At 36.0% G+C, this 18,229-nt stretch overlaps 1 protein-coding gene across 3 annotated transcripts in view; it reads right to left on the bottom strand.

Annotated features, from left to right (window-relative positions):
* The window catches only part of PIK3C3 (phosphatidylinositol 3-kinase catalytic subunit type 3), a 67,250-nt gene extending 51,121 nt beyond the window's left edge, over positions 1–16,129 (bottom strand). For all 3 annotated transcript variants that reach the window (XM_042831158.1, XM_042831159.1, XM_042831160.1), the window contains exons 1-6: positions 15,974–16,129; positions 14,154–14,342; positions 13,511–13,654; positions 11,599–11,728; positions 6,519–6,605; positions 5,056–5,151 (exon numbers count right to left, since the gene is read on the bottom strand). In XM_042831158.1, the coding sequence (XP_042687092.1) occupies positions 5,056–5,151; positions 6,519–6,605; positions 11,599–11,728; positions 13,511–13,654; positions 14,154–14,342; positions 15,974–16,041 (714 nt within the window). In that variant the 5' untranslated portion in view covers positions 16,042–16,129. The remainder of the gene's footprint in view (positions 1–5,055; positions 5,152–6,518; positions 6,606–11,598; positions 11,729–13,510; positions 13,655–14,153; positions 14,343–15,973) is intronic.
* Positions 16,130–18,229: the final 2,100 nt, after the last annotated feature.

Below are 18,229 nucleotides of genomic sequence, written 5' to 3'. Positions count from 1 at the left end.
ATTAAAATTTTTTAAAATTCTATTTTAAATATATTTTTATATATTTTATATTTTATTTAAATATTTTAAAATATATTAAAATATTTTTATTAAAAATATTAAATTATTAAAATAATAATATATATATATACATACATATATACATACATATATATATCTCTATATCTGTTGTTGATTCCGTATCACAATAGATGTATAACATCACAGCCTACATCACAGTCTCTTGTGGAAGTTTACGCTGCGCTGTTCTGAGCAGAACGACAGCAGTCAGTTTAACTTAGGGAAATCTGTGGCTCCATAAATAACATAAGAGAAGCAAAATATTTTCTTTGAACCCATCAGAAGGTAAAAATTAAGCCCACCACCATCAGATCAAATCCAGTAATTGTCTTCCTTTTTATTAATGTCCAACAGTTTAGTTTTTCTTTTTTTTTTTTTTTTTTTTGAAACTACAGAAGTGGAACCTAGTATTAATTCACATGACCTAAAAAATATTTAAGACCAAAAAAAAAAAAAAAAAAGAAAAAGAAAAAGAAAAAAATATCACACAAAAAAAGTCAGTATAATAAGTGATACTTCAGTAAGTCTCTTCTCAGTTAGTATGTAGCAGATCAGAATAATGAATCCTAACAGAAATATCTCAAGTCAGGATGATCAAATAGGACAGAAGTAATAATGGCAGAACTTCCAAAGACTGAATCAAACGTTTATCCACATTTTCAAAGATAAGCAGGGACTAAAAACACCTACTGGAATTATTTCCCAATCTACATTTTCACATTTAAAAATTCAGCCAAGGGTTTAATCAAAAGGCTACTGCTAACAATCAATCTTCCCACTGTTTTCATCACTTTATTTTTTCTATCTTTACTGTATCTTTACTCTCCACAATTTACAGAGGCATCAGAGATACACAGAGGAAAGAACTGGTAGACCTGGTAAAGACGTGCAGCATTAGCTGAGAAAACTAAAGCTTCACTGGATTTTCAAGTGTAACACATAAATCTAAAAGCTAAGCACTTTAGTTAAGGTAGGTTCAGTTTCATTTTAAGAGAAATGGACATTTCAGATCAACCAAGAATATACATTTTTTCTATATCAGCACTTCCCTCAGTAATCTGATTCTTTATATACCTTATGTTTTTTTTCAGAATTAACTTTCAAAGAAATGAGGAACTTATATCAAGGGGGGAAAATTACCTAACTGACACCAACAAGAAACAAAAATTAATATTTCTAACATTCTTTCATGGGAAATACTTTTTAAAACTATGTAAATTCATATGTTGCTGACTATTACTAAAATAAGCACTTTCAAGACACTTCCACATTTACTGTTTTCCTATACCTTTCTGAATTTGAAAAGTAATGGCATTAACCACATATACATCCCTTCTAGTCAAAGTTAGCATGCATCCAAAATCTGGCCGTGACAGATGATCCGAGAACAGAAACAAAATTTCTCTTCCCATGAGATTTCTAAAAAGCATACATACTAACACTTAATAGGGCATTTGTTTACATTTTATTTTAAAAGAACATCCCCTAAATAATGTACTTAGCATTATCTACATAGTATGAAAATAGTAATTCTGAAGTAGCTTCATTATAGCTAAACACTTCTGTGTCAGTGTAACAGGAAATGAATAGAGTAGGAGCTAGACTGACAGACCAGCATTCCTACTGTACTAAAACTTTTGTCACAACGCTGGAAGCAACTTTCAGATCATGAGTTACTGATATTAGGTAAGAACAACGAAATATTAATGAGTCATGCTTTGGCAGGAAAATCCATCAAAAATAAAATTTGACAATAAATAATCACAGATCAAGTTCTATCATCTCATCAGTTATGTTTCTAATCAGAATCGTAAAAAGACTGCAATCAGATGTGGCTCTCATAAAGTAATAAAGAAATACAAATACCCCAGTGACAAATAACACCTCACTTAGTGTGGACCCCTCACATAAATCAATGCAGAAAAACCTGACTCAGCAGTGTATATAACAGCAACTAACAGACATTCAAAACTCCTGCTGAAGCATTTGTAACATTGAGATCCAGGTGGATTCCCCGGGGGTGGGCAGTAATAATGCTCATACTATTACATCTTCCTCTCTGAAAACTTTCAGATAAAATAGGCAGCTGTAAATTCTGACAAAGCTTTTAGACTTCTAAAATTGGACTCCACAAAGAAAAGCCTATCACAGTGATTAGTTACAAGGATGAGAATTAGAACTGACAAAAGTTTACGTATGCACAAAACAGAATTTTAAAAAGGCACCATACTTTCAAGTGACCAATGTCATAATGTTCACAATGTCTTCGAATTGAGAAACTAGATTTTATTTCTAACACACTGCCTCTTAAATCCCTGAAGACCTACAATGACACCTTTAACTACCTCCTCTCAAATACATAATGCTGAAGAGTTCTGGCTATTCTGCTCATGTACCAGGAAAACTCTGGTTTAAACCTAAACTGTAAGTTCGATCTTGCTGCTGAATCAAGTTTTGCAAAAGCATACATGGGCCAAGTTACTATCCAGAACAGACTACTTTGTCAGTTAGTCTTCCTGTGAAGGAAGTCAGCAGTTTTCTATGCCTTTCAATTACTTAGCACTTGGTTCTAATTCCGTGTCATATCTTGAAAACACCATTTGGCTCATGCTTATCATACAAACTTACTAAACTATATCAGTGTCTGAGAGTCAAACCCAAATTAGCACTTGAATTTGGTCAGGTGCATGCTTTCAAAAATATCCTTCCTGATCATCCTCGTGTAATGAGGTTTCACAACACCAATAAGTAAGGTCTATTAACCTTACTCTATACTACCATCATCTTTCAAGCCATGAAAACAGCTTTCACAGATAATGAAGTTTTGTTTTTGTTTTTGTTTTTTTTTTTTAATTGCATGCTTTAGTGCAATCAATTTACTTAAACAAAGGTTTCATTTGAAACTACCACAAGGTTATATGTATTGAAGAAAAACGTTGTTATTCGCATTTGGAAAAAATCACACTGAATTTTCCCTAAGTGGAGAATCAGAAGTAATGCTATTGTTACTAACAGACTGTTAACCTTCCCATCACAAATGTTGTATTAAAATTAACAGAGAACATGAAAGCGATCACTGCTACCTTACTCCATTGTACTTGAAGGTTGAGTCAAGCAGGGGATGCTAGAATTGAGATTCTTTAACAGCGCAGTAAACAAATTCATCAACAAAATTCTGACAAGTAATCTCCACTTTGCCTATCGGTCAGAGACAAGTGACAACAGAACCTAGTTTCAATATACTGGATATGTATACTATATGCTGTAATTGAAGGTATGAAAAAACTGAGAAGACAGGCACTAATTTATGTACTCTTTCCTACTGCTGCCAGGAAAGAGGTCAATAATGTGTTGAAAAGCTACTTTATAATAACAAACTCCTACAAGTAACTGCAGTTTGAGCTTTGATATATACTATTATACAACCGAATACATCATTTCCAAAAACCAGACAATCTATAGTTATTTTGTTCTGTGCATTTCTAATATATTTCAGAAAAATCGGCAAAGAAACAGATGCATGTTTAAAGTCTGAGTCTTCTTCCCTCACTTTTGATACTTGTAAAACCATAACAATGACTGAACAAAAAATAGTGCACATAAATAAGCTATAACAGTACATTTCTGGAGGTAGAGAGAGAAACCATTTTTAGGAACATCACATTCAACTACAAAACTAAAAAAGCCAAGTCAATACAAAGCTGTGTTAACGATGTTTATTATTTTGTACCTATGACAAGTACAGAATCTGATTTAGGATCTTAACCTAGTGCAAGAACAATTGTTAGTGTTTCAATGTTTTCATTGTGGTTCCATTGTGCTCTCCAGAAAAAAAATAAATCTCATCCACCCTGGCCTTGGACGCCTCCAGAAAGGGGGCATAAGCAGCCTCTCTAGGCAACCTCTTCCAGTGCCTCACCATCCTCACAGTAAAGAATTTCCTTCTGATATCTAGTCTAAGTCTACTCTCTTCCAGTTTAAAGCTTTTTCCTCTCATCCTATCACTATATGCCTTTCCAAAAAGTCCTTCCCCCCGCTTTCCAGTAGGCCCCTTCAGGTACTGGACCACTAAAGGTCAGAGCCCTCTCCTCTCAAGGCCGAAGAGCCCCAGCTCTCTCAGCCTGTGCTCACAGGGAAGATGCTCCAGTCCTTGGAGTAAAACGCCAATGCTGCCTATCACTGCCAATCCTCTCTTCCCCTAAATTTGAACTCACAATCCTGCTGTTACTTCTCAAATGTCTCGCTATGATCTTATGCATTTATCTTTTTAAACACCTACTTTTAAAGATATTTTTCTGGATACTACAGAATAAAAAACTTGAAAAGCGAGAAATTAATGACACTGAAAAATTTCTCTACATAAATTGAAAGTATTCAGGGATACTGTTTAGAGAATGGTATTTTGTTATCTATACCTACATACAATTTTTCTTGGCAAGAACGATAATAAAGTCACCAACATCAGTTACTACACCGGAGATCTGTTTTGTAAACAGAAAGAAAAGATGAAAGATATTTCAATCCAGAAGTTTTCTGCTAAATTTACTTTCAAAATATTTTTAGCATTAAAGGGTAAACCTACTTGTTTATTTTCAAGCAAATATTCACAAGGAGAGCACCTGTGCCAAGTTTTTAATAACTTACCTTTTATAAAATTACCAGTCAACGCAGGTATATCTCTTCTTGATGGGAGCCAATTTTACCTACAGGTACATTGAAAGTACCACTGGTTGACTGAAGGAACAATAAATCAAAAACTTTTTCATCACTCACATTTAGAAATTCCTGTAATCTTCAACTGTTGCATGAATGATTAACTTCTGTAATCTCATTGCATCTATACCATTTGATTTGTATGTACATAAACAGCTGCCACTGACAGATGCCTGCTTCTATCCTGCAGCAGAATATTTCAACTCAGTGGAAAAAAAAAAATCCATTTAAGGTGCACACACTGCTTTTTAAAGACAACCGTAAAGTCTGCAAGGCACATACCTTTTCGTAGTAAACTATTCCATATTCTTTATCATCACTCTTGACGCAACGGAATTCAATCATCAGGTACATGAAATTAGAACTTCGTTTTTCCCTCTGAGAAGAGAACCACCACAGATGTGTATCATATTAAAGAGTACCAATCTTCAGCATTCTCAGCACAGCAATTACTCTTTCTTTGTGCCATAACTAATTAGATTATCAGTTGTTGAAACAATTATTAAGTTAATCATTTCATCACACTATTTGAGACCTTTCCTGGCATGCTTGCTTCTTTACATCCCTACACAATCACAATTAACATTCAGAAGTAAACAAAATACATAGTTTTCATCAGTGGCCTGCAATTGTGAACCTAAAGGTCAGCAAAAAAGCAACAAAAAATAACCAGTTGTTTGCGTTTTTTTAAATGCTTACATATAATTATGCATGTCAGTCAAAATCAAGAAGACATGAAAAAAAAACAACATTTTAGATGGAACAATGAAAGGAACAAATAAAACTTGGACTAAGGTTAGATTTGCTGCTCATTCACTTTCAGAAAAAGATTTGCTCACGTATGTATTTTTCAAATCTTTATTTAGTAAGTGTTTAGAATTTTAAAATTCTGATAGGAAAGAATAAAGAAATTATATGTAATCTTCCTCATATATTTTATTTTAAAAAAGTAGAACCTTTAAGAGCAAGCAACTCAAGCTCATTTAATGTATCAATATTAAGTTGGACTTGCCAGCACAGGCAAAGGCATTCTATACTTAAGTAGTAGGTCTAGCAATAAAGGATGCTGAATTTTAGGTATTGTAACAGAGAGAAAGCAAAACAATATCCATTTCTAATGTGGGATGCATTGAAATCTCATAAAGACTAGTAAATGGTTATATATATATATATTGCAAAGGAATCCGAGTCTCAGATGTCTTAATGCAAGTCTCGGAGCACAAATCAGAAAACAAAGGAGTTTTGTTGTGCAAGATGAGAATAATCAGTTAGTGATTTTACTCACTGAGCTTGTAACACCGCATTCAGGTGCCGTAGTTATTTAGAGGTCTATCTTGTTTGTTATTGTATTTTAAATTCACTCAAACCTTAATCAAAAACAATAAAGCTGAATAGGTCAAAAGCCAAGGAACAGCCTGTATGGCCAAATAAGCTTCCCATCACAACACAAATCCTAGAATTAAGTTAACCAAACCCTTAAACATTTGTTCCAAGCTATCACAAATTATTAATAAATATAAGTCACTTGAAGTTGACAACTAAGATAGTTTTCTATTTATTAACTGCCCATGTCAAGTTCAAATTAGAAGTGCAAAGAATTATTTTTTCTTTTATCATATACACCATCATATCAGTTGATGAAAAATAAGACAAGTTTCTCTCCTAAGTGAACAGTCCACATTAGCAAGATCTGGAAAAAAAAAAAAAAAAAAAAAAAAGTGCAACTCTGATGTAAAATGACCTACCTCATTGATCATTTCTATTTCTCTAAAGGTCAGTCTGTCCAGCCAGTCCACTTTCACCATGTGACCTTGTCGATGAGACTTAGTGAGCTGCATAGAAGAACACAAGACTAATTTTGAAATTGTTGGTACTAACAAAAAGAATATCAATTTTGCAGAGGCACTAATAGATGAAATGCTTGTGCATACAGTAGTTCTTTGTAAACTGCTAAGCCGTGACACAATACTTCTAATATCTCAAAAAAATCAAGGCAAAGACAAAAGCATGTTACAAGCATGAGATCTCTAAGCACATCAAGCATTAAAAAATAGGAAACTGTTTTTTAAGCAGTCAGATAACAAAAACACTGTTTATCTTAGTTATTTGTTTTCATATGGTAAAACTTACCTTTGTTTTGTTTGATTTGGTATTTCATTCCAAACTGAATGAAGTGTGCCTTTGTTTGTTTCACCAAAGCAAGTTTACAAACTGAGATTTATACAATAAGATCAGTGAAGTTACAGAGCTAATTTTCTTCCTTTTTAGGCAAGTACTTCAGGAAGCCAGTACTTCAGGAAGCCTAGTGAAATGAAGAAAAGGAGAAGTCTCTCTGCTTAGCTGCTATTTCCCAAGACACAGCGAAGCTGCCATTCTACCTGCCTTCTCATCAATGTCCCAATTCTTTGCCTCTCCAATAACATTCTCACCTGCCAAAATCTTCTATTCAGAGCCAAAGAGCATGGCTGAAGGACTCTGGAAATTGTACAGTCTCAAAGTACATTAACTGACTGCAGGTTGCACAAGACAAGTGCAGTCAGGTTATGAGCATCAACAAAGACACACTTCACAATCTCTCTCAATCTATTCCAGCTTTGATCAACCTCACAACAAAAAGTTTCTCATATTTAAATGGAATTTCCTGTTTCAGTTTTGTACCCAGAGATCTGGTTTTGTCTTTGCTCCCTCTTGTACATATAAACTGCTTGTGCCTTCTCTAAACTACCATAGTTCCTAAGCCATCCTTGAATGACAGATGCTTGAAGCCCCAAATTATCTTTGCGATCCATCACTGTACTCACCCCAATAGAGTAATCTCTTTTCCTCACTATAAGGCCATAAATGAACTCTACACTTCAGATACATCTCATCAGTGCCACAATCCCTTGACCTGCTACCACTGTTTCCTAATACAGTCCAGGACACTGCTGCTGTGCAGCTTTGCTGTACAGAATCACAGAATCACTCAGGTTGGAAAAGACCTTAAAGATCATCGAGTCCAAGCACAACCTAACCATACTATCCTAACTAACAACCCTCTGCTAAATCATGTCCCTGAGCACCACATCTAAATCGTTTTTAAACATATCTAGAGATAGTGACTCAACCACCTCCCCTGGGGACCCTATTCCAGCACTTGTAAAGGCAGAACACCTTGCAAAACATTTTTAAAGCCTTTTTGAAGTTCCTTTATAGGAATCATAGGCCTATTTTTCCAGTCTGTTGAGGCCCCTCTGAACAGCTGCACAACCATCCAGTATATCAGCTGCTTGGGAGTTTTGTATTACCTCCGAATTTGCAGAAGATGTGCTCAGCCATTACACCCATGTCATTAAGGACATGTTAAAAAGCACTGGGACCAGTACTGTTTTCTACAGCACACTGTTCATAGCTGGCATCCAGTTGGACTTCCTGTTGCTACTGTTGAACGTCTTCTCCTGACACTTCTGCCAGCTTTCCTTCCACCTCCACGTCCATTTAGTTTCTATTGCAATAATGTTACAGAAGAACGTACCAAAGGACTCGCTAAAGACAAGATATTCACTGCTCTCCCCTGCCCATCAAGGCAGTAATTTTTTACATGTACTTTCCCTAAAACTCAATGAAGCTTATAGAAACACAGAAAAAAATCAGACGAGAACTTTCAGGTTATTCATTCATTTCATTCCTCCTGCTTTGGAATGGGTTACCCTTGATTCTGGACAGTTTGAAGGCAATGTGCACCAGAACAGTACTCAAAGTTTAACACAACAGCTGCCTTTGACTCATATACATTTGATAATATATTCCATTGGAAGAGAATCAACAGCATGCAAACGTGTTATAACCCACATTTTCTAAGGCAGGCTAGATACCATCATTTAATGCCTTTGTAAACATCCTATCAAGTCCACAAGTTCTACTCATCCTCAACAACAGTATAAGTTCCTTAAATTCCTTACACTTACATCCCTCATTTCAACAACTTCCAAACTATGTTCATTTTTCCCCCCTTAACTAACAAAAGTACTCTTCTTACCCAATGTAGCCCTATTTTTATCACCCTATACCAGCACTTCAGCATATCATATATTCACATCCAGCACTCTCATAGGTTTACGACAGCCATTGCCAAAACCTTGGCTAAAAAGATCCAAATAAGTTATTTAAGTAGTTCTGTCAATTTTTAGTTTCACTGCACTAGAGAATAAGGGAAATAAGTAATTCTGTATTTTACTGGAAAAATATTAGTCTCAAATCTCCACATTTTTCTTTCAACAGGAAACAAAAAAAGTCAAAAGATATTATGTTAGTTATGATAGTTATGCCAGCATATAAGACTCTGTTGGTGAATAAGTACTTGAAGAACTTCTCCCTTAAATTAAAAGTTTAGAATTAGAGTCTCTTCAAAGAAAGAAGCATTAATCTTCTGCTACTACCTAAGATGTATCCCTTTAAATGCTATATTAGTGCCATAATTAGATAATTTCAGCTAACAGAAGAAGGAAATTAATGGATCAAAAAGAACTTAGAGTACCTTTTGTTTATGTAGAATAAAGTAATCCATCATGTGTAACAGATTAATTTTCTATAATAACAAATACCACCCACATATATACAAAATTCAGAAGGATGTCAAGAAAAAAGATCTAGACAGAAAAAAATTTCTCAACCAAGCTCTTCTCTAAAGTTATTTACTACTATCTGTAGGACTAATTTGGCATCTGATATCAGATGTTAAAAAGTACCATGACAGTTACAAATCATACATCTTTCCAATAGGTAACATGAAGAACCACCTCTAAGAAGTAATCAAGAGCAAAAAAGCTTGTGCGATTTCATCTTGTATTTAATCTGTCCTACTATTCTTAAGTACATTTAATGTACCTTCCGATACAGCATCAAAAGATGGTATTCAGTAACTGATGAGCAAGTGAAAGGAAAAACTGAAACAGACTATATTAAAACAACTATTTAGGAATAATACATCACAAGCATCTCATCTGCTATGGAAACAGCTGTGCAAATGAAGGCTTTTGCGGACGCTACACAGGAACTTTGTTCACTCTGTGAGCACCTGCGGATAAAATATTTTTATAAAGGAACACAACAAAATACCACTGAAAACAACAGTTTCTAAATCTTTTTGGAATTAGCATCTCCAAAACACAGCTTAGAGGAGATGCTCTTAGCAATGCTGAAAGCCATTTCCTAGCCATTAATTAGAATTCTTATTTGGGATGTGAAAGGAGAATTTCGTCAACCTCTTTGACAGCTTTAGGCCCTCCAATCCTAGCTGCCAAAAGAACAGGCTAGAACAGACACACGTATTTCGGAGACTGAAGTACTCTGTTATTTGTGTCTCTTGAGCTAGGAAGCACCTAGGAATGAAGAGGAGGAAAAATGTTGGTATGGTGCTGCACAAGCTAACATGAAAATGAAGACCTACACTACTATCTTTGTTCAAGACCCACTACCTACATCACCTATCATGTAATAAACTACAAAAAGAAAATCTTGATCTGTACGGCCTGTCTACAGAGCGTCCCTCCTCTCAAGGGGTTTTATTCTACTGCCACAAAAGATGAGGCTTACAGAAAGCTTTGCACAGATACATTTAAGCAGAACAAGAATATGCAATTATACTAACTCAAGAAAAAATTAAGTCTAAAATGAAGAAAAAATTAATTTGTGTCTGTGGTGCATATCAAAACCTTAAGATCTTCTACTCCTTTTCAAACTCAAACTTACAATGTTTCTTTTCTTTAGAATGTTATTTGAAACACTAGCTATAGGTTTGAACTCTCAACAAAAATCATTATTTAGTTATGCAAGTATCTCACTTCTAAACCTTACTCAAAAAGCTGTTACTTTGCATCACAAGGTTCTTGTGGGTCAAAGCATCACCGAACATTTATAACAACCTCCTTCCTACAACTCATAAAATATTTATTATGAGTTTCACAGTATAAATTCAAGGTGATCTAGACTAATAGAATAGACTGCAAATGCAAGCTAGTTTATTGCTATTATAAATTTCTACATGAAGAACAGACATATTTATGGCACTAGACCTTTCTTTCACATAGAGCTTTAAAAAAGGTGAAGATGAAAGCTGGGTAACCAAAATTAAGATGAAAGTACACCAATAAAGAGGAGTTGAGATATCTGGTAAGCTTAGTATAAGCTCATCTAAGGAGTGTCACCAGCTACTTAAGCAGTTCAAGAACTGAACTGCTACTACTACTCAACTGTATTGAGTTCCAGAAGTAGTTTTCACAGCAAAAATACAGTCTGTCAACAAGCTAGAAGGAGAAAATATTCATGTGGACAGCTACGTGTGATCTAAAGCTAAAGCAAATCTGGTTAATTTTTTTAAGTCTACTAAAACTCTTTCTAATGCAGAGGCAAGTCATACATTTCTGAACACTACACCAGACAGTCTTAAATTTCAAAGGATGGCTACAAGGAAGGAAACTTGACTTGCTTTCACAAGCTGCTCTTAGGACTGAAACAGGTAAGAGTTTTAGCTTCAAGCATCAAGTTACATTGGTATTTTCACTATTTATAAAGAATTAGGATTTAAAAGTTGCTTTAACAGTATGTCAGATACATTAAGTTTCTTATACCAGTATAAGTATTTGTGTCCTATTTCAAAGAATATACTTGTGGTGAGTTTATTTGTTTCTTTGAGTAAATTCTCTGACTTATCAAAGCAATTAAAGGCAGACAATTTTTACAGGAAAAAACACCACTGAAACCTTGTCTTCATTAAAGTCTCTCTTCATTTCACTCCAATACAGAGCAAACTTTCCATGCACATCTTAAAGGTCAGTATTCCATTACCTTTGCCAAGCGGCTCATTTGATCTTCAGAGACTGTACTGCTCGTTCTCCCAGGAGTTCTGGTGGGTTCCGAGCCATCAGCTTCTACATTGGGCCAGACTTTCAAATCATGCATTCCTTGACGAAACATACTAGAGAGAAAAATGCAGTATTATTTCAGCTAATTAGATAGCAAGAACCAAAGTGCAGCAGCAGATGCAAGAAAACGAACAGTTTCTTCTGCCAAACCTAAAAACACACATAGCTATGCACAACATAACTGAACTGTAGAAGTGCCTATAGCTTTATGCCCTCTCTGGCCTTCATTTTTACTGGCACATGGACTTTAAAAGAAACAAATATGAGATAACTTACTTGGCAAATGGAAGAAAAATGGATAATTCCCAAAGTCAATGGAGTGGCACAAACATGAACTGAGGAGAGAGCTTGACCTTCATACTTTTTTATTATTTGTAATGAAGCAGAAAAAATCCTCGACTTGCAAATTACAGTATTGACTTTAGATCTTCCTGACAAAAAAATTAACTAAAAAACGATGTAAGTTTCATGGGAAGGTCAACTAATAAAAAGCAGCTTTCTCAGCTGGAAAAAAACACAACTCTCACCATACAATTCTCCATCTATGCCTGAAATTGAATTGGTAGTTGAAACTGTGCCATGAGCAGAACTCTGAAACAAAACTTAAACCTCTCTTCTGCATACCCTTGCATTCCTTGCATATTTTTATTCATCCATCTACAAAAATGCTCCAGAAAATCAAATGCATTATTTCTGCCAAGAAGAGGGTACCAACCAACTAAGAACTTCAGGCAAATGCAACTAGAAGGAACAGTTAGAAGTCACACAGCTAAAAATAAAAGACACTAACTACAGGAAAGTCAGCTAATCTTAAAATCACAGACTGATTTGTAGAAAGTTTACCACTACCCTGCTACTAGGTTATCAGTTTACAAGCCAAGAGAAAATTCTGAAATATTTATTTCTGTCTGAACCCCTCCCCAAAACACTGGAAATAAAGGCAAATTTTGTCCAATACAATTTTTTTTCTACTCTAAGATAACACCAATCTTTTCATCAAAGCAAGATCTTTAATGAAAGAAAGTTAACCTCTTTTTACAGACGTTTTCCACGTTCACTATCACTAGGACAAGTTTCCTAAATCTAAACTAAACCTGGCTTGGTTCAACTAAGCCTTATTACTTCATATGTACTGGCAAAATGATTTGCTCCGCTTTCAAACACTGTCTACATACTAGTAAAGTATTCTCATGGCCTTTTCTTCAGCCCAATGTTTACTTACTTCTACTCCACCGCACTCATTTGCTAGATATTCAATATCTACTCCCTCAGACTCTCAATTGTGAGAAACTTACCTGAAACTTTTTTACTACAATCAATGAGACAGAGTATCAGTACCTCATACTTAAATTGTATCCTGTGTTCTTTTTTCAGTCTCCTTTATACTTAGTTAAGATCCATTTCATGCATTGCTACCTTCCAGTTAACTTGTAATTCTTCCCAGCTCCCTGTTATCTACTGTAATTTACTGATCTCACTCTCCACTGAATCATATAGATTATTTATCTAGAAGACTCCTTGTTTCTTGAACCACACTTCGTTCCTTATGGATAATGTTCTGTTAAGGGTCCAACTGCAAAATTAACTTAAAGAAATTAAGTAGTTGGTACCAAAATTAATGCATTACAAAAGTATAGAAGAAAATTATTTCAGCATTTGCTACGTCAAAATGTATGCTTACTTGTAAAAAAAAAAAAAAAAAAAAAAAAAAAAAAAAAAAAAAAAAAAAAAAATTAAAAAAATCTGTGTTTTGACTTCATCTATGCACTTCCTATTGCACCTTACTAATCACAAGTGAGCTTCAAGTCTGCATCATGAAAGAAATAGCAGTATACCCATATTTCCCAAAGAGCGAGACTGTTGTTCCTCCCACAGGAACTGCTTTACCAGGTCCATACACATCCCAGATGGTTAGAGCCACCTGAGCATTGCGAGGCAGGTCTGGATACTTCACAGGCAGTTTCAGCCACTCATTCCAGCTGCAAGGACATACTTCATATTAGTCATGAAACCTCAGAATTCAAGCCACCCTACAGTAGTTTACAGAATCTAAGCTCTCCTTAAATTATGCACTTGGAAGGGCGTATTAACTATCTGCCTATGGGCTTTAATTATTCAAACATTTAAGTGTTGTTTTGAGTCATTCCATGCGATTAAAAGGCCAGCAAAGGAAAAAAATCTTTGTCCAGTATACAGCAAAAAAGTGTGCTATTTCAGGCTGCAAAACTTACATAATTATTGAGCCATGCCCAAAAACAAAAATAATTGTATTATTACTTACTCTTTACACAGAAAAATCAATTTTGTGATACTTAATTACACAGAGACTCACAGAAACGTAATAAATTTATAGAAAACAACAGAAAAGATTTAGGATTTTTTTTTTTTTTTAATGCAAACAAAAGATACATCAAATTGCTTCTTTAACTAGAAGCCTCAATAACTAATAGATAAATGGAATAAAAGGCAGTGACTTACTTCCATCTAGTGCTAAAAGCTTTGTAGGAAGTTCTAACTGGAAGAGCAAGAGGCTTCCCTTCTGCAAACACCTGACAAGTTACATACAAGTCAGAGCAAGTCTCTTGATACAGTCCTGAGAATTTCAGCATTGGGTCTTCCAAGAGAGCTTTGTAACTCTTCTGTTCTCTTTTCCCTTCCAGACTTCCTCTGAAAAAATAAATGAATGAATAAATAAATAAATAAATAAATAAAGAGCAAAAGTTGTTTCTTTGTTTTTTTTTTAATCCACTGTGAAAATTCAGTTTCCATTACTCATGTTTAGACAACATGGATACCTCTATTTTGAATAACTAATAAGCAGTGAAAACCAAATATCAAAAAGAAACTCTGCATTTGAAAAAATACACAACTCACTGTAATACTGATTTAGGGGCAAAAGAGAAGCAGAAAATAGAAGAATTACCCACTTGAGATAGAGACACCTTCTAATAAAACCTGTAGATTCTTAGACTACATCATGTAAGATACATTAAACAAGGCAACAGGGAGATGATAAACACTGCAATCATTAAAAGAAATAACTATAGACATTAAAACATTAGTACACACTTGCATGAAAAAGGAAAATAAAAAAGGACAAGGAGTCTTATTTTAAAACCATGCGAAATGTGAAGTGTATGACTGGCTTTGGATGCCAAAAATCAATTTATTCAAACCAGAATTGATTGAAGGTCAGTAATAATGTGCAGAATACTAGTGCCAGATTTAACAGATATTAAATATAGTCATGAAAGACAAAACTTCACGTATCCGAGAGGTCTTTTCCAACCTTAATGATTCCGTGATACTGCAATATGAAATATCTGACTGTGGATGCAGATAAAAACAAAAAAGGAACCACAGCGTTTGTGCAGACAGGAGCAATGCACCTTCCAGCAAACAAGAATCTATCAGAAATAGAACAAAAGAGTAGATGAAGAAGTTTCTTGCAAGAAACAAGCACAGTGCATTCTAACAGTAGGCTAACTTTAAAAATAAAATAAAATAAAATAAAATAAAATAAAATAAAATAAAAATTCTGTTTTTTTAAGTTAAATTTTTGTTAGAGTATTAGTTAGTAATGAAGTCAGGTATGTAGCTGAATTCAGTTGCTATCTGCTATTAAAATGAAACTTACATAAGCCCAATATTAGGTTTTCCTGAGTTACTTTTCAAAAAAAATGCAACATACCTCAGTGTAGCTACATAGCAATAAACTATAGGACAAGTCACATCTGTCCCACATGAATTTATACTGCCCACTGCCGTAACGTGGGGGGAAAAAAGAAAATAACTTTTAAAAATATGAACCAGCAAATGTATCAGCTTGTGCAAATGTGAAGTTGAACAAAGTGCCTGACCTTCCCCAAAACACATTTATGTGCCTTAGCACATATGTGCTTCCCACATAGTGGGAAGAAGTGCCTTCAGCTTCTCTCCATCCCTTAATGCTAAGAGAGAGCGGTGCCACCAGCAGCTGAAAGGTCACCAGAGACATTAGGGCTGAACTGAATTAACCCGTGCCTTACAGCACTACAGGACCTAAGGACACGGATATGTCAGCGCTCAGAGCAGCCTGCAGCAGGCCCCGGCCTGCTACGTCGCGGTGCTGCTCCGGGACCCCGTGGAGCCCTAGGCGCGGCGTCACAGGCACCCCCACCTCAAACAGCGGGCGGCCCAGCCACCTGCGAGCCGGCGGGGACCAGGCCCCTCCCGCACACCACTGCGGCCGCCCCACACACCCCCGACCGTCCCGAGCGGAGCAGGACAGCGCTGAAGCCCCAGCTCCTCTCACTCACATCTTCAGTTGCACGTTCATATCCAGGTCGCAGCTATACACATAATACAGCTTCTCAGTCTCGCCCATGATGACCGCGAGCCCGGTACGCCCAGCGGCACGTGCACCCCGCACCGCCACAGCCCGCGGGGTAATCACCGGCCCGCGGCTTGGGCCCCCTGCTTTCGCGCATGCGCCGACGCCGCCATTTTGCTTAAGGGAGGAAAGAGCGAGTACACATCTACCCTACCCTATACCAAAATGGCCGCCAACCTGGAGCTGACCTGGAGGCGGTCCCAAGGTGGCTGCCCCCATGTGTACGGCGCGGAAAAGATGGCCGCCTCCATGGGAGTCTTGGCAAGATGGCTGCTAGCAGGCAGCATCTGGCTGCGAGATGGCTGTCCCTGTCCAACTTCGGAAGCAATGTGACTGAGGGCATCCGATGCAGTTTTCCAGCAGGAGCCCCCAGCAGCATTGGCTTTCCCCCTTCTGTCTCCTCAGGCTGTGGTTCTCCAGACTGCAGCACAATCAGGACAGTCACAGCAAATTCCCACTGTAACTCTAAACCCTTCTGTGACCCCAGTGATGCTGCTTTCTGACAGGGAAGGGATGAACTACACAGGGCACCTGCATTTTGCTAGGGGCTGCCATGCTGTTTAGTTGTACTGTCAGTCATTCTTGTTTCAGCTCACTGACACCTTTGGAGAAGGTCAAGCAAAGCTAGCAGTTGTCTTCTGCCCTAAACATCAAAGCGGTACAGGGCAGCATGCAGAAACTGATGAACTTTTGCAATGATCTTAGCATTAATTGGCACTTCATTTGACTGTATTCACTCATTTGTTAGATATTTTCTAAGGCTGTTAGAATCGGTAACTGATCTGTAATCAACAAAACAAAAGAAAAAATAATGCAGAATTATTCTGTCTGGGCTTTAGAGACAAGAAAAAAAAAAATCTTTTACAACTTGTAGTCTTTAAACAATCATATGACTTTAAATAATGTTTAGTATTTTGAGGATTAGTGAAGGTTGCAGGTGCTTTAAGTGGCAAAAATGTGTACATTACTGTCATATGCTAATTCTGTCTGACTAGGGAGAGCAAAGGAGGTTGGTGTTTTATGATTTGCCACAGGAGCTGAGCAATGCTGTGTATAAAGTGCTGTTTTGATGTTGCTCAGTGTAGTGAGTGATGTTTGGAAGCACTGGTACTGAGAAGGCATCAGGACAAGTGAACTCTCCAAGTACGCGCTGCTTGTACAACAAAAACATGATGCTTGATGCTTGGAACTGTTCTCCATTTTCACATCAAGAACCATTAACTTGAAGCAATGGAAGGATATGTTATCAACCAGTCCTCTCTCGAGTAGTTACTATGGGGACAGAAGAGGCCAGAAAACAGAAGAATGCCTCTTTAAATAAAAAAGTAAAAAGTGTAAAGGACCATTGGACCATTTCACCTTAACACTATTTGTTTTTTACTCAGATGCTGTGAGCAGGAGGTCTTTTTAAATTCCTATCCAGAACAATTTAGAGAAGGTTATAATCCAGAACCATGCAGTGCATGGTTGCTTTTACCTTGCTTTACAGCGTTACCAAACTGACCATGGATGCTACGGGTGAAAAATGTAATTTAAACTCAAATTAACAAATTATTTTGTATAGATTATGTTAAAATAACTTTATTAATATTATTATTATGTTGAAATATCTTTATTATTATTATTATTATTATCATTATCATTAGTAGTAGCAGTAGTAATCTTTTATCCAATTTTCTCTATCCAAATTGGTCTCTTTTTGATGACATTTATAACTGCTAATACTCTGGCAGCTGCCAGTCATTTACTACCTACCTACCTACCCCATCATTTATGTGTTCTGTTCGCTTGTTAGTTTAGTTCCTGAACAGTTGTTTACATAAAAATTCAGCTTGCCAGAAGGAAAATAAATAAACTTACTCCTCTGCTTGGTTATGCAGGAATACTAATGCTAAACATAAAAAAATAAAAAATAAAAAATAATTTAAAAAAAAAAAAAAAAACTGTAAAAATTTAAAAGATACATAAATGTCATAATTTTAAAGCTAAACAATTAGTCAGTTCTGTGTGTATTCAAACTAAAAGTATTCAGACATTCACATGTCCATACTATATGATTTTATCTCAGGAAAAATTGGATTCATTTTCAATTAACCTCATTAATACTATCAGTGAAGTAATCTTACCATCAGTTTCACCACTATAGAGACATTTTTAGGTCATTGTTCAACTATGTTGAATA

Source organism: Centrocercus urophasianus, unplaced genomic scaffold (assembly GCF_019232065.1).
Source record: "Centrocercus urophasianus isolate 14NV4802_14NV808 unplaced genomic scaffold, USGS_Curo_1.0 seq_35, whole genome shotgun sequence".
Classification (NCBI taxonomy): Eukaryota; Metazoa; Chordata; class Aves; order Galliformes; family Phasianidae; genus Centrocercus; species Centrocercus urophasianus.
Note: the sequence above shows the minus strand (reverse complement) of the source record. Positions and strands in the feature narration are given on the sequence as shown.